Source organism: Prionailurus viverrinus, chromosome A1, assembly GCF_022837055.1.
Source record: "Prionailurus viverrinus isolate Anna chromosome A1, UM_Priviv_1.0, whole genome shotgun sequence".
Taxonomy (NCBI): domain Eukaryota; kingdom Metazoa; phylum Chordata; class Mammalia; order Carnivora; family Felidae; genus Prionailurus; species Prionailurus viverrinus.
In genome coordinates this window covers 21902660-21920332 of record NC_062561.1, presented here as the reverse complement: position 1 = coordinate 21920332, position 17673 = coordinate 21902660, and the positions used below count along the sequence as shown (strand labels likewise).

The following is a 17673-nucleotide window of genomic DNA, read 5'->3' as shown; positions in this document are numbered from 1 at the left end:
CCTGCTTAAGGCAGATCTATGGAAAAGGAAGCACTGAGTGCCCTTGGAGAGAGAAACTGGATATGCAAGCTCACCTGCATGAACAGAGTGGCACAGTCATGCAACTCACTTAGCAGCCGATGCCCTGAGCCAGCCTGCCTCTTATGTGTGAACGAGATCAATATTTTCCTGATAATTCTTGAATATTTTGAGAACCTACATGATCTGTTCACCTCACTCTGCAAATGTATCACATCTTCAATTATCCAGAAAAGAAAATACAACACTTACCCAACTGGTAAGTTAACTGTAACAGAACCGCTGGGCTTTGTATAAAAGCTTATATATGTTTAAATGTTTATATAAAACATTTCCAAGAAGAATAAAAAGGATTACTTGACCCGTAGATGAAAAACGTTCATAATAGAATGAAAGCATCTTCTTAAGGCCGACAGAATATAAAAGTGGGAAAGAGTGTAAAATCAGGGGCTCTAATACAATATTTTTGGTATATCAGAAGTAATTCCATATTCATGACATTTTGTGGTGAAATTATTATAAAGTGGCTCTGAGGCAAATCAGATAAAATGTCAGATTTGTTGTAATTAGCAAGGAAGATCAAAATAAATTGCTACTCTAATTTATAAACTCATTCCAAATTTTTCAATGTTTAAATTAAATTATTCCAATAATTTACATATTCCGAGAATAAGTCATTTTTCCTTTCCACAGATCTTCTTAAAACACAATCAAGGGGCGCCTGGGTGGCGCAGTCGGTTAAGCGTCCGACTTCAGCCAGGTCACGATCTCGCGGTCCGTGAGTTCGAGCCCCGCGTCGGGCTCTGGGCTGATGGCTCAGAGCCTGGAGCCTGTTTCCGATTCTGTGTCTCCCTCTCTCTCTCTGCCCCTCCCCCGTTCATGCTCTGTCTCTCTCTGTCCCAAAAATAAATAAACGTTGAAAAAAAAAATTAAAAAAAATAAATAAATAAAAATAAAAAACGCTACTGCAGCCTAAATGGAGTTCTTACCCAGTCTTAAGTCCTCCAAAGCTAAAATAGTCAAATGCTAATTTTTCTATGGAAGGCTACTTGGCCAGGATGAGACAGGCTACCTATGTGTCACAAGCCCCCCTTGAGACATATTCTGGATGGCAAGAAATTGTGACCCACACCTAACTTTGCCCAAAATTATTGTTAAAGTAGTAATAAAACAAAACCCCAAAACTGTAAGTTTAGAATTTGTTTCCTAGTATATCAGGTACAAAATATTCCATATCAAAGTGGTCTCTGGTTTTTAGAATGTACTTAAAATCTTTTTTTTTAATTTTTTTTAATGTTTATTTATTTCTGAGACAGAGAAAGAAAGAGCGTGCGCGCGAGCATGAGTTGGGGAGGGGCAGAGAGAGGGAGACACAGAATCCGAAGCAGGCTCCAGGTCCTGAGCTGTCAGCACAGAGCCCAACGCGGGGCTCGAACTCACAAACCGTGTGATCATGACCTGAGCGGAAGTCGGTCCCTCAACCGACTGAGCCACCCAGGCAGGCGCCCCTACAATGTACTTAAAGTCTTAATAGGACAAAATAAAGAAAAGGCACGCTCACTAACCAAAAAATACTTTACAGTTTACTGATCACAGAAAACTTTTAATTTTGGAAAGAAGAAAAAATGCTGACCATTTGGTTTTAGCGCAAAACTTTCAACACCCATATCCCAAACTAATTCTGGAATTAGATTCCTGGCCTTATATTTATTGCTTCCAAGAGCAAAATCTTAAGACTTACATTGCTAAGCAAGGAGGATTTTCTGGAAAACTCTCCACTCTGGTTCAACAAATAATACTTCCCTCCCAGCTATTTCTCCTGATGTTCAGATACACTAGGGGTGCCTGAGTGGCTCAGTGGGTTGAACAGATCATATCAGGTCATGATCCCAGTGTTGTGGCATCAAGTCCCGCGCTGGGCTCTGTGCTGAGCGTGGAGACTGCTTAAGATTCCCTCCCTCTGCCCCTCTCCCAGCTCGCGTTCTCTTTCCAACAAACAAAAAAACCCCAAAAATACACAGAAAACAAACATTTCCTGAAAAGAAACAGTATAAATAGAAACATTTCAAAATTTGTGTAATAAGATACGAACTATCTTGATACAATGTTTTTTTCATATCTACTCCCTTGATGGCAACATTTATTTGGGTTTGTACTGGAGAAATTCTGAAGTGCTCCTCTGCCAAGTTGTTCTTCACTTAAAACTTGGAGGAAGACTGACAGTGCATTCAGAATGCCGGGGCTCCACAACAACCAGAAAAATCTTCCTAACTACTGAGCCGATACATTTTTGTTGCTTTTATGTGTGTCATTTGCTGCAAAATTACCTTGTCAAAAGGGGGTATGGAGAAACCACAAGAACTTACAGGAAACAGAAAAAATGTGAGAAGGTTGTCTCCATCTTCCTAGCATTTCAACCACAGAATGAAGGCAAAGTCATCTAGTCTCCCTAAGCGGAGCTTCTGAAAGTCAATATTTTGGTGGTATATTTCTAATCTTAGTGGCAGCTTCCCATCAACTTATAGATACAGCTAGTAGGTTTTATTTTTACATTCTAAACACTTCATTTATTTACTTACTACATTCTATTGCACTAAGGGAAATACAAGGTAACTCCTAGAAGAATCCCCCCCCGCCCCCAAAAAAATACAGCCTAGAAAGAAAGAAGTGATTCTTTCTCTTTTTGTCTTCTACATTCCAAGTTTTCTACATTGAATGTATTGATATTTGGGGGGTTTGGAGTTTTATTGTTTTCTTCATTTTTTAAAGGACACCTTCATGGCAAGGTGTTTCAAATATATTCACTCATTCATTAAACTCAGCATACATTCTTGAGTGCCAACCATATGCCCACACTGTGCCAGACTCAGGGAAACACATGTTTGCAGTCTCAAGGAAGAGATGGTATCTAATGTCTATACTTAGCATGAGAAAAATGAAAGCTAATTTAAAAAAGCGATCAGCTGGCACGATCAGTTGGCACAGGTAGAAGTGCCATAAGGTTTTTTCCTGGAAACTCGATGGGATAGGTTTTAACTTAAAATGAGAAATTTCCAGCAACTAGAGCTGAGATGTTTGCCTCTGCCCAGGTGGTTTTAACTGGTTTTAATCAGCAATATCCTAACCCCTAGAATATGGAACTCATTAGTAGTAAGGAGAAGGGAGAGATACAGAGAAGATGCTAAAAGTGATTACCAAATGGACAGAAAGGGCACTGACCAATTTAAAATTACATCACTAGATAGAAATGCAACCTAAAGAAAAGGGCACTTCTAATAAATAAGTTCATGGTGTCACAGAAAAGGCAAGAAAAAAATCTAGACATCCATTTCCTATTAGAAATAATTTAATCACCAAATCTGCTGTCAGGCCACAGAGAAAGTCAACTATATTTGACCTTAGCAAATATTCATGATAATATAATTTCAAATAAAAATAGGATGCACTTTGAAAATACAAAACATAATGGTCCATTTGGATCCCTAAGTTTGATAAAGGAGAAGATCCCTGCAGGTGTTTGGTAAATCTCAATACCGCGTACTCTGCCTTGTCAAATGATGACAAAATACTACCTCTAAGAACGGGCTAATTGTGTCATTAAAGGTGTATGCCTTAGCTGGACTCCAAGGCTGTTGCTCTCTACCTTATATTCTCTATAAATTTATAAAACCAACCGTACCAGACTTTAGTTCACTAATTATCCTTAATGTATCCTTCAGGTGGTACCATATTCATTCAGTTCAACAAACATTTATCATCCAGCGCCTACTATGTGCCAGGCACTACAGAATACAGAGAATAAGAAACAGTTCTGCTCACAAGAAGCCTACAATATGATGACGCTCTGATTCTTAACTTCAAGAAAACACACCAAATGCAAAATTTCAGACTCTCAAAAGGCCATTCATTCATAGATTCTTTAGAGACCCGTGAACCCCAGATTAAGAATTCAATCCAGTGCAAAATCAACCATCCACAACAAACACACAAATAAAAAGGAGTCCAGAGCAAGCTCTTCGCACATGAATCATTATGAGTTACAATTAGACAATGATAGAATTTCAGAGCATACACAGATACGAAATTACTCATGTTCCCTGTCTCATGCAAGAAAAGGGTGGGAGGCAGAGCACAGGGAGCTGGAGGGGTTGGCTTCAGTTTGCTGTTCATGTTACCTCTGCATCGTATCTGACTGCAGCAGAGAATAATGAAAAGGCATTCTCCACCGTAATTCCACGCTTGATAATGTGCTGACAGAGCTTTTTCAGCCGGTTTTCACAGTAAGACGTGGCCAAGTCCAAAAGACCTAAAAACAAAAAAGAATTTCACCAAGTTTATGATACTTTCCCCTAATTTATAAACATATATATTTCATTTTGGTGAAAAGAGTTATGGAGATGAATCAAAAGTTTCTTAATGAACGCTACCCTAAAGGTTATTAAATAGATCCTCTTTTTCACTCCCCTCCCCACCCCAGAACAGACCTCTCCTACACTCGCTTTATACAACTTCCTCTACAGTACAAAAGAAGGGGAATAAATGGAATTGCCGCCCTTCTTTTGTTTCCAAGAGGATACACTAAATGCATTAGCAACGTATTAAAAATTAGAATATTACAAAATTAAAAATTATTAAAATTAAAATAAGTCCATAGCCATAAATAAACTAGGTCTATAATTGTGAACCGTAATACCTTATACAATACTATTGTTAAAGACATTTACTTCAAATATTTTCTAAAAACCATGTAAAAGCCAACTGAGTTGAAACTTTTTACACTTCAGTACTGTGAGAACGTGGAGGGAGAGATTTTTGCTCGTGAGGCCTGGCCCGTCCCGGTGGCTGAGGTACCTATAGCATCTTCAGGTGGCAGGTCCACTGTATCTGTGTAGAGGTACTGGAGAAAGGCACGATACACTGGGTAAGAAAACTGGTCTATTTCTATCACCTCCTTCATATCCTCATTCCAGTAAGACTGGAACATGGATCGAAAGTGCTCACACCTAGACAGAACAAGCAAAGTTATCTGATGAAGTTGACGAAATCCAACAACTCTTACAGGTCTCCCTACCTACTACTACATTCAGGCCCACACTCACAGGCTTATGAATCTTTAGCACAGGCTTTTACATTCACCTTCTGAATCTATTCACTTGCATTTTCTGATGGGCATCTCCTATTAAATACTAAGGATTCTAAGTAGGGCCTAGAAGTACCCAGCCCTTCAGGTGCACCACTGTTTGCCTTTGATAGTCCTCATCCAGATCAAGGATTTTGCTCCCTCGTTTTTCTTAAAAAGATTATACAGAAGTGCATTTTAAACAATGAAATTAAAGGAAATTCAGAAATGAGAGTTCAAATCTTTGACGATACATCAACATCATTCAAATAACTCATTTGGTTTTTAATTTTCAAGTAATCAGCATATTTTTAAAACCACTTTCAGTGTTAACTGGATCACATTTAGGCTGATGATTATCACATTACCTCACATGACAATTTTCCTCCTTTTCTGACTCATCTCCAAAACAGCCGGTCCTATTTTGTTCCTCTGCTTTGACCTGCTCTCTCTCCAATACACCCAAGTCTGTTACTAACTTACTTAGAAAAAACATTCACTAGGAAAGTCACAGATTTTTTAACAAATCTAAGTGGGTCTTTTTATGTTATATTTGCATGTAAAAAGCCACCTACATGCAAAATTGATTTCTAAAACTGGGTTTTCTACATATTTCAGTTTTAAAAAATCATCTTTTCAGATCCTTTTAAAATGAGATACGGTATAAATAAACAGAATATTTTCAAAATCCATTCACAACCAAAAGAATGGCTCCATCTACATAAGAAATTACTTCATCTGAGAAGTTAAAAGGAATAGTTGTCTAGGCAAGGAATGACAAATGGATCAGAAAACTATGCATGGGAGGAACAGACTAGTTGACCACAGGTTCCCAGAAGGAACATTTCCAGTCTATAATTTCATTCCTTTGGTTCAGATATTTACTCTCTTAGTAATGAATGATATATATGGCTTTTAGGTTCCCTTAAAATGAGTTATTTTGTAAAGAGGCTTTTAACTACATTTCAAAAAGGACCAGTTTAACTCTCTATGGTCTCACTTCATGTGCCTCCTTCTCAGTGATGGCAGCCTTAGGGGGCAAGAGTCCAAACTGTTATTAATAAATACAAAGTTCCCTCACATTTATACAAATAACTCCATTTACTATATCTAAAGATCATTCCTTTATTTATTTATTAAAAAAAAAATTTTTTTAACGTTTATTTATTTTTGAGACAGAGAGACAGAGCATGAACGGGGGAGGGTCAGAGAGAGGGAGACACAGAATCTGAAACAGGCTCCAGGCTCTGAGCTGTCAGCACAGAGCCCAACGTGGGGCTTGAACTCATGGGCTGTGAGATCATGACCTGAGCCGAAGTCGGCTGCTTAACCGACTGAGCCACCCAGGCACCCCTAAAGATCATTCCTTTAATTGGGAATCACATGTCCCTCAGGGCCAGAGGTCCATCACTCCTGACCATGAGAGTTTCTTGATGGGGGGGGAATGAATCTTTAAGAGGACATACACACTTTTCACTAACTAATCTCTTGTATTTTTTTAATCACGTTAAGTAAATTTGTCGATACAAATAAGAATTCATAAGAACCTCATTTAAAAAAACAATATAGACAGGGAGCCTGAGTGGCTCCCTCGGTTAAATGTCCAACTTCAGCTCAGATCATGATCTCATGGTTCATGAGTTCAAGCCCTGCATCAGGCTCTGTGCTGACAGCTCAGGGCCTGGAGCCTGCTTCGGATTCTGTGTCTCCCTCTCTCTGCCCCTCTCCCTCTCGTGTTTTTCATCTCTCTCTCCCCCTCTCAAAAATAAACAAACATATATTTTATTAAATATATATATTATATATATATTTATATGTACATATGTACACATATATATGTATACATATATATTTATATGTATACAATATACATATATATTAAATATATATATATACAGACAAATACTTCTACCACATTATGCTTTTTCAAAAAGGCACATGAGTGCACACTCACACACACAGATAATGCATGGATACTATTCACAAATATAGTAAGTAGCGCCATTTCTCTCTACTACCAAGGCTATTTCTTAGCGGTCACGAAAAGGAGACTGCAAAAAGAAAGTAAGGTTATCGATGTCTCTAAGCTCATGCAAAAATACCTGATTTTCAAAACAGCTTTATGGACATGGATATATTTCCCATCAATTCGAAACTTCAGATCAGCAGTTTCTGGACTATCAAATTCTTTCTTCAGTGATTCAGCAACTGTTAAAAAGTCTTCATGCTCTGAAAGCAACAAACCCATTATTAGTACATAAATCTGAAGAAATGTGCCAGAGATAAGAAAAGACTTCTAAAAGATAACCATTAGCAAGGTGAATAATTCAGATTTTTTTCAAGTTTGTGCCTTATTTGACAAATCAATTTCACCATATTAAAATACGTATCTTAAGTCTATAAACTACCAAAAAATATGTATGTAGTTGAAAAGGCCAATTACCAGTCTTATATATGAAGTTAGACATTTAAAAATGTGTATTTTTTAGGGGTGCCTGGGTGACTTGGTCAGCTGAGTGTCCGACTCTGGCTCAGGTCATGATCTCACAGTTTGTGAGCTCAGGCCCCACATTGGGGAGAGCCAGCTTGGAGGTGGGAGCCTGCTTCAGATTCTGTCTCTCTCTCTCTCTCTCTGCTCCTCCCCCAATCTCTCCCTCTCTCTCTCTCAAAAATAAAACATTTAAAAACTTTTAAATGTATACTTAAAAAAGAAAAGAAAAATTTATATGCAGTCCATGATTGTATCACTGCTCACTTAAAACTTGATTGGTTCTAGGGGCGCCTGGGTGGCACAGTCGGTTAAGCGTCCGACTTTGGCCAGGTCACGATCTTGCGGTCCGGGAGTTCGAGCCCCGCGTCAGGCTCTGGGCTGATGGCTCAGAGCCTGGAGCCTGTTTCCGATTCTGTGTCTCCCTCTCTCTTTGCCCCTTCCCCGTTCATGCTCTGTCTCTCTCTGTCCCCAAAATAAATAAACATTGAAAAAAAAAATTTAAAAAAAAAAAAAAACAAACTTGATTGGTTCTCCCAATGTTTATAGCATCGCCAAACTGGAAAAAGCCCAAATGTCTATCGACGGATGAATGGATAAAGAAGATCTGGTATATATATGCAATGGAGTATTACTCAACAATCAAAAAGAATGAAATCCTGTCATTTGCAACTACGTGGATGGAACTGGAGGGTATTATGCTAAGCGAAATTAGTCTGTCAAAGAAAGACAAATATCATGTAACTTCACTTATGTGGAATTTAAGATACAAAACAGATGAACATTAAGGGAAGGGAGGCAAAAGTAATACAAAAACAGGGAGTGGGATAAAACATAAGAGACTCTTAAATAAATACAGAGAACAGAGGGTTTGCTGGAGGGTTGTGGATTGGGGGATGAGCTAAATGGGCAAGGGGCATTAAGGAAGACACTTTTTGGGATGAGCACTGGGTATTAACATGTAGGGGATGGATCACTGAAAGCTACTCCTGAAATCATTGTTGCACTATATGCCAAGGAACTTGGATGTAAATTTAAAAATTAATTAAAAAAAAAAAGAAAAAAACTTGAGTGGTTCTCTTCCAGGGCTAAGAATTTATCAATTCTCCTTGACTGAAACACTGAAAACACCTTTGCTCTGCTTTGGGTAGTTTCAAGGGGTTGGTAAATTCAACTCCAGGAGCGTCAAGAAACAAACTTACCACTAAAGTAGTAATGCTAAGCAGTCATGTTCTTATGCAGAAAAACCCTTTTTCCTAGGTATGTGGAATCTAAACATCCCTATTAGCCCTAAATATTAATGTACAAATAATCCTTACATGCAATCTAAAAACAGAGCAAATTTACTTAGTAACAATGTATACTCAAAGGGAACAGTTTTACAAAAACATGATCACATTGCCTGATAAGAACTGTTATATGTAAGAACTATGTCCTTATGAAGAAAAGTAAAGGCACTTGTACAAATTATGTAACACCTTCCTGTGCTATGCGTGGACAAAGGAAAGCCAGTAAAAGGCAGCTAACAGGAAAACAAAGAAAATTCCAGAGGTCACTGGCACTGAACGCAGGTGCTGTCAACACAGGAGACAGGTTTCTACCATGAGATGAGAACGGGACTCCATCAAAGAACTGAGCTGTGTCTCTCAGCAGCCTGCTGCTCTTAGAGGGACACCTGTTAAAACCTAGGCTGAAACTTAACAAGTAAGCTCATCCCTGAGCTTTATTATGAGAACCTCCCAAGGAAATAGCATTCACCCAAGCCCTCCCTGGAACTCCCACAACACAGAGCTCTCTTGGCTCTGGCAGAAAGTGGACAATCTCTCAAAAGTCAGGCTTTCCCCTCACCCTGTAACCTGGATCTCTGGCAAACAGAAGAAAGGAAATGACTCAGATGGGTAAGGAGTCCAGGAACCTAGACTGCTACCCCACCCGTCCGCAAAACAGCTTCGAGCGGTGCCTCCACTTCTGCCATCAGTCCTAAGGGTTGAAGTAACCCTTTCCCCCATTTTGGTTTCTGACAAGTGTGAACAACTCCCTTTAGAGAAGAAGTATTCTTCCGAGGTGTGATTTCACCATCTTTCTTCCTAACACTCAGCTGAGATCATAAACTGAAAGAGAAAACCCTTCTGACTTTTAGCAGGTGGTAAGAAGTCCTCTAGGAGATATTCTGAATCTTATTTTTTCCAACTTTTTTTCCAAAAGTTACAACTTTTCTTCTGAAAAGGATGTCTTCTCAGGATTAGACTTCTGAAAGGCAAGTACCTGGAGAAGCCTTTTATGAATGGGTCCAGGTTAAGTAGCACTTGGGAATCTGAAGATGTGCATAGTGTTTGGCTGTCCATGCTATACCTATGTGTAGTTATGGCTAAACAGTCCCATTCTGTGAATTAAATATTTTCCAATCACAACATTCACTGCAAAAAAATATTGTATTATTGTTAAAAAACCTGGAAATGTTTATTTCACATTAAATTGAGCAGCAGCTTAACTCTTCCTAAACATACTCTTTGCCCCCATGAGCACAAAGACTGGTCACCTGATGATGGGACAGCCCCGGCCAGCTGGCTAATACACCCGAGCATGACACATACTACAAGACTGGTCTTTAATATCAACTGCTAAGCAACCCAAACCCCACAGTTGACAAGAGCTACATTAATTTCCAAGCACAGGGGCCATCATGATCCACTTATTTCCTCTGCATACAAAGAATAACTTAGAAGAAATACATCGCAAAAAATGCAGAAATGAACAAGAAATAAAAGAAAAAGAGATTAAACCCATCTTGTTAATGGCTACTCAGCTTTCTGACACCTTACCATTTTTCCGTCAATGGACGCCTGAAGAAGATAATATTTAGAAAAGGGACAGATTATGTAACCAAAGATCACCCTAAATTCCAGTACCCTTTGCAATAGCTCGGTTTTTGTGCCCTTCTGAAATAAAAGTATTTGAGACTGGTTGAAAGACAAAGTGAGAAAGAAAGTGGAGTTAACATGTCACCCTTTAAATTACAAGTTTTTACCCATGGAGGAGGGGAAGGAAAAAAAGGAAAAAAAAAAAAAAAAAAAAGAGGCTAGAGTGGAAGAGAGCCAAAGCATAAGAGACTCTTAAAAACTGAGAACAATGGGGCGCCTGGGTGGCTCAGTCGGTTGAGCGCCGACTTCGGCTCAGGTCACGATCTCGTGGTCCGTGAGCTCGAGCCCTGCATCGGGCCCCTGTGCTGACAGCTCGGAGCCCGGAGCCTGTTTCAGATTCTGTGTCTCCCTCTCTCTGACCCTCCCCTGTTCATGCTCTGTCTCTCTCTGTCTCAAAAATAAATAAACGTTAAAAAAAAAAAATTAAAAAAAAACTGAGAACAAACTGAGGGTTGATGGGGGGTGGGAGAGACGAGAGGGTGGGTGATGGTTATTGAGGATGGGATGAGCACTGGGTGTTGTACGGAAACCAATTTGACAATAAACTTCATATAATGAAAATAAATAAATTACGAGTTTTTAATTTTTTTAAGTTCATTCTGGTTCATATTCAATTATGTAATAAATTTAGTATAACAAAAGCACTTAAAAACAGGTTAGTCAAATATTTGTACACAAATGTTTATTATAGCACTATTCTTAACAGCCAAAAGGTAGAAACCATCCAAACATCCATCAACAGATGCATGGATTAAAAAAATGCGGTCTATACATACAACAGAATATTATTCAGCCATAAAAAGGAATGGAGTACTAATATATATACTACAACATGGTTAAGCCTCAAAAATATTACATAAAAGCAGCTAGACACAAAAGGTCACACACTGATTTCCTTTATATGAAATATCCAGGAGAGGTAAATCCATAAAAGCTAAAAGCAAAGTATGTGATTGCCAGGGCTGGAGAAAGGAGAACGGGGAGTGACTGCAAAACAGGTACAGGGTTTTCTCTCAGAGTGATGAAAATGTTTCAGAACTTGATACAAACGGTGGCTGCACAACACTATGAACGTACTAAATGCCTCTGAATTGTACACTCTCAAATGGTGAATTTTATGAACATAAATTTCACCTCGATTAAAATGAAAGGGGCACCTGGGCGGCTCAGTTGGTTAAGCGTCTGACTCTTGACTTCAGCTCAGGTCATGATCTCGTGGTCTGAGTTCAAGCCCCGCATCGGGCTCTGTGCTGTCAGAGGATTCGCTCTCTCTCCCTCTCTCTCTCTGCCCTACCCCTGCACATGTTCTCTTTCAAATAAATAAACATAAAAAAAAAAAAAAGTAGCCCCGAGCTTTCTTACCTACAGACAGGAGGCGCCAAGAGACAGCAGGAGTGGCGAAGCAGGCGAACACGTCGTCGGTGCAGGAGAAGTGCGTGAGGTGAGGCAGGATCACGGACTGGCCCCGGCACTGGCCCCACATGTACACGTGCCCGCCCTGGGTCTTGGCAGCCGACGTGTGGGCCGAGTGGCAGGCCGCAATCTCTACTACCCTGAAATGTTTTAAGAAAAATGTATGTAATTTATTTATCACAGAAGCCTACAGCACAGGACACAAGGCAGATAAAAAGGCCATGCTTACAACGCTGCAAAAAAGAGCCCAGGACTGAGGGACATTAGCTTCGAGTCATATGGACAGAACCAAAAGATCACAGCAAGGGTATTGTGTTTTTCCCTTGCTTGTCACCCCACTTCTCATCCTGACCTCATTCTGAATTAGGATAAATAATACATACTGTTGAGGAAAACTTGGAAAAAGGGACTCGAAACCAAAGTAAATGAGGAAAGTGGACAGAGAGAAACTGTCTTGACAGTTCTGGGGGCTTAGACAGTATGAAAAAAACAAGAACAAAACATTGCCTTCAATACACCACCTCCTTGACACAACTTCTTCTCACAGCCTCTAAATAAGCGATGGCCTTGGGGTAATGGACTCTACACACCCTTATCCAAATGGACATCAAGCCACACACATTTCTCAGTAGGCTTCTTAGGCACAGTCCTGCAATCACAAGTCAACTCTAAAGCTTACTGGGTAAGACCTCAAGATTTGGCTGAACAAACAAAGCATCTATTCCAGTGAGACACATTAAATCAAATCAATATTTAAACAGAAAATCTCCTTTCAAAAGCAGACTTAAAAGTCGTTTTAGTTGGCTCAAAGGAAAAGTCTACACTACACTCAATTTCTACATGGCGACAGACCCCATTTTACTTCCCTACTAAATGAGCCACAGGAAATGTGAGAATTATATCAAGATGCATTAATGCCTATCAATCACAGGAGGTTATTTTAGGAAGCCACATGAGAATCCTATCAACCGCATGTCCATTCTGGCTGCTACTCAAACTCTTTTGTTCAAAATGACAATATTAATAAACAGAAGCGTGACAAAGCCAAACACCGTAGCTCCAGCACACAGAATCCCAAATCCAAAAACACACACATAGTCCCGACACATGGTACAGCCTTTCTTTCACATGGTACAGTTACCTTTCTTTCTCCACCATGATGTGTGCTGGGCTTAGCAGGTTATTTTTATTGCCAGTTCCCAGCTGCCCATACGTGTTAGCTCCCCAGGCATAGAGCAAGCCCTCATCTGTTAGTGCTAGAGTGTGTGCATAGCCGCAGACAATCTGCAAGTAAATTTAAATGGTTACCATTAACAGGAAAACAGGAAGGGCAGGGAAAACATCTACTTAAAGATACAGCCAGCTTCTGCAGAATGTCAACTCATCATCAGGGGTGGACTGACATTCTCTGGAACATTAAACAAGCATTAGAAGAGCCAAAAATTGAGGCATCTGGGTGACTCAGTTGGTTAAACATCTGACTTCGGCTCAGGTCATGGTCTCATGGTCCGTGAGTTCGAGCCCTGCGTCAGGCTCTGTGCTGACAGCTCAGAACCCAGAGCCTGCTTTGGATTCTGTGTCTCCCTCTCTCTCTGTTTGCTCCTCCCCTGCTCACACTATATCTCTCTCTCTAAAATAAACAAAACAGGGGCGCCTGGGTGGCTCAGTCGGTTAAGCAGCCGACTTCGGCTCAGATCATGATCTCGAAGTCCGTGAGTTCGAGCCCCGCGTCAGGCTCTGTGCTGACAGCTCAGAGCCTGGAGCCTGTTTCAGATTCTGTGTCTCCCTCTCTCTGACCCTCCCCTGTTCATGCTGTCTCTCCCTGTCTCAAAATAAATTAAAAAAACGTTAAAAAAATTAAAAAAAATAAAATAAACAAAACATTAAAAAAACAAAAACAAATATTGAGACTACTGGACTTTTCCAACAGTTTTTTTTTAATTTTTTTTTTTAACGTTTATTTATTTTTGAGACAGAGAGAGACAGAGCATGAACGGGGGAGGGGTAGAGAGAGAGGGAGACACAGAATCAGAAGCAGGCTCCAGGCTCTGAGCGGTCAGCACAGAGCCCGACACGGGGCTCGAACTCACAGACTGCGAGATCATGACCTGAGCCGAAGTCGGATGCTTAACCGACTGAGCCACCCAGGCGCCCCAATAGTTTTTTTTTTTTTTTTTTTTACTTGCCAAGACTGATGTGTCACCAGCATGGTGTTCCTTCTCATCATGGGAATTTAGGAAAGACAGAATTTCAAATGTGAAGGGTGAAGGCATGCGGCATTGTCTGAAAGGATCTACTGAAGGGTAAATGTCCAGTGTTTCTCCAAGTCGGAGCAGGGGAGCTACACGGGAGCAGCAGTGAAGCCCACCACACGTACCTGGTTCACACACACGCTGTGCAAAGCTGCCACTCTCACAGGGGTCAGCTGATTACCATTGTTTCCCAAGCCTAGCTGACCATTGCCATTGTAACCCCAGCCATACACCTTAGAGAGAGAAAGGGAGAGAAGAGGCTTTTAAAACAGTTAGTAAGAAGGAAGATACAAAAATGCCATCCACCTAAACAAATCAAGTAATTTTTCACTTCCAAACACCCATATTCCTACTCTATGTGACCCTACTGGGGATCTCCAAATGGAAGATTATTTTGGGGGTGGGGATAACAGAATTTGGCATCAGTTCCTCCTCCATACCTTATTGGTTGAATAGCCTTGGGCAAGTCATTTATTCTTGCTTTACACACGAGGAAGTTGATGCTGCTTAACAATTATTAAGCACCCTTTGTATGTCAGGACATGATAAAAGGCACTAGGACTAAGTTTTTGGTCGCAGTTTAACAGGAAAGATGGACACATGCAAACTTTTTGCAGCCAGGAGGCGAGTGCTATTCTAGAGATACAATCAAGGCACTACAGGAGCAGAGAAGAGAAAGGACTTAGCTATAGGAAGAAAGTTTAGGAAAGACTTTTCAGAGAGCAGAGATCTGAGCATGGCTGAAGGATCAATAAATGGGAGTAAAGTATTCCAAGGAGAGGGCAGAGAATGTGCTGGAAGCAGGTTCTGAAAATGAGGAGGTGGTCTGCTGGGACACATCCAGCACAGTGGCAGGACAAAAGACTAGAAGGAAAAGTAAGGGCTAAAGGGATAAAGTGCCAAAACACGCGAGGGAAAAGTAGAATGCATGTAAGGGTCTCCCACAGAAATATTTCAAAACAGATTAATATTCACAACTTGGAAAGATCCTGCTGGCGGCACATAAAGGTGAACAGATTAGATGAGACTACAGGCAGGACAGCCATTCAGTAGCAAATGAGCTCAGACAAGGGTCGAAACTAAGGCAGTGACAGTGGGACCAAGAGAGAGGGAATGGACAGGAAAGAGGTTAAAAGACGTAACACAATGTCTTAGATATCTGGAGAGGGCGTCATCAGCTGAAAGTAGTTGAGCTGGACAGAGGTTTGCCAGTGGTGGTGAAGGTTTAGAACAAGCAAGTGTGGGACACTGAGCAGGAACAGACTAAAGGTCTGGTCAAAGGAGAAACCTGAGGTGTCTCGTGGAGTCAAAGATGGGATTTTTCAGAGCAATGTGACAGAGGGGAAAGAGGGATATAGAATTTAGGGTACTAGCAAGAGACGGTGAAACGCACTTTCCATGTCGTAAGTGCAAAAGGTTTTAACTTTCTGCAGAGAAATTTGACTACAGCTATCAAAAAATTTAATGGCATACACCCTAACCCAGAAATCTTATTCTTGGGAACTTATTCTATAGACTACTTACATAAATGTACAAAAGATACACACACACACACACACACACACACACACACACACACACACAGAGTAACACAGAAACTCAGGGCTGCAATGTTTATAACAGCAAAAATTTAGAAACAACTGAAATTTCCATCAGTAGAGTTTCGGCTGTGGGTGATCCAGACAAGGAAAAGTAAGGAGCCATTATAATGGAGAACAGCTATAAATGGTCTGATAATAGATTCAGGTAAACGTATGTGTTGTTAAGCAGGAAAGGTGCAGAATAGCAGAAAAAAGCAGTACCTATAATAATCCCATTTTTTATAAAAGATAATTATATTCACCCATATATAATTGTTTTATAGAGAAAAGTTCAAAAGGATATACGTCAAACTATTAACAAGACTGGAGAAAAGGTATTCGCTTTTTATTTTCATGCTTCATTTGCTTTCCTTTGTGAAAATAACCACATAATACTAATTTTATAATTAAGTATATTTTTAAAAATAAACAAGTAAAGAATACCAGGATGGAGGATGTCTGGTGACTAGCCCAAGAAATTCTAAAGTCATCAAAGATGACAACAGGATTGATGAAAAAAGCCAGTTAACACTCTGGTAAACATGGCATGACAAACATGACTGAAACTAATGGAACACTGTGCATCCTGTATTTTAATTAAACACACACACACACACACACACACACACACACACACACACACACACACACACACACACACACCCCAAGCTCATACACACAGAGAACGGATTGGTGATTTCCAGAGGTGGCGGCTGGGGGTTGAACAAAATGGGTAAAAGGGCTCAAAAGGTACAGACTTCCAGTTATAAAGTAAGTCATGGGGACATAATGTACAGCATGATGACTATCGTTAGTAATACTGTATTCCATATCTGAAAGTTGCTAATAATCTTAAAAGTTCTCATCACAAGAAAAAACTGAGATTCTCTTTCCCTCTCTTTGCCCCTCCTGCGATGCTTTCTCTCTCAAAAAAGTAAACTTTTTAAAAATCATCAGTTACCTTTAAAGACTGCACACTTGATTTTTTCATTGGATGAAAAAACTAGTGTCAAACTCTTTATTACATTAAATCACAAATACCTACAAACATTAGACTATTTGGATCTCACACACAAAAAAATAAATTTTAGACACATTGGAATCCTTACTTGCAGATCAATCTTGGCATCTGAAAATTCACAGTGAGGAGCAAACACCCTCCAGATATTCCTCCATCAGAAACCAGTTAACTATCAATGAAACTCTAGAAACAAAGCACTCTTCCTTCCATGGTCTCATACATGCTCAAGAAGGAAAAGGTACTTCAGTGAGACAGGTGAGGTGAGGAGAAGGGAGAGTAGAGAGACAGCTCACCTCCCCATTGTCCAGAACAGCCATAGATGAGGTCTGACCACAGGCAATGCCAACCACCCTCTTAATATGTAAACAGTTTGTAACTTTTCGAGGGGTTGGTTGATTTGTTGTAGATCCTGATCCGACCTGGCCACAGTTGTTATACCCCCAAGCAAATACCTATACAAGACATGGGAAAAAGAAAGAATTATTAGCATTAGGGTGAAAATTCTAGCTGTGACGCACCTAAGTAATCATGAAATAAAAATAAACCCACTTAATGAATATTTACAATGTGCTACATGGCTCTAAATGCTTTCCATGTGTTAGCTTATTTAGTTCCTATAGTAATCCTGTAGGGTGACCCTGAGGTAGATACTATTTCACCCCCATTTTATATATGGAAATAGAAACAGAGAAGTTTAAGTGACTTGCTTCAGGTTCTACAACCAATAAGTAGTAAACGTGGAATCCGAACCCAAGAAGGTCTAGCTGTGCTCTTAACCACTATGCTACACTGCCTCTGTAATTATAGCAGCCATACATGATTTTGTAATCTGCCATCAACAGGAAATAAAGTACATACCAC

General features: G+C 40.0%; 1 protein-coding gene across 8 annotated transcripts in view; it reads right to left on the bottom strand.

The window, feature by feature from the left end:
• RCBTB1 (RCC1 and BTB domain containing protein 1) overlaps window positions 1-17673 on the bottom strand; it is a 96189-nt gene that overhangs the window by 4599 nt on the left and 73917 nt on the right. For all 8 annotated transcript variants that reach the window (XM_047865197.1, XM_047865206.1, XM_047865171.1 and 5 more), the window contains 7 exons: window positions 17106-17264; window positions 14337-14444; window positions 13101-13243; window positions 11909-12099; window positions 7240-7366; window positions 4870-5021; window positions 4194-4324 (listed from right to left, as the gene is read on the bottom strand). In XM_047865197.1, the coding sequence (XP_047721153.1) occupies window positions 4194-4324; window positions 4870-5021; window positions 7240-7366; window positions 11909-12099; window positions 13101-13243; window positions 14337-14444; window positions 17106-17264 (1011 nt within the window). The remainder of the gene's footprint in view (window positions 1-4193; window positions 4325-4869; window positions 5022-7239; window positions 7367-11908; window positions 12100-13100; window positions 13244-14336; window positions 14445-17105; window positions 17265-17673) is intronic.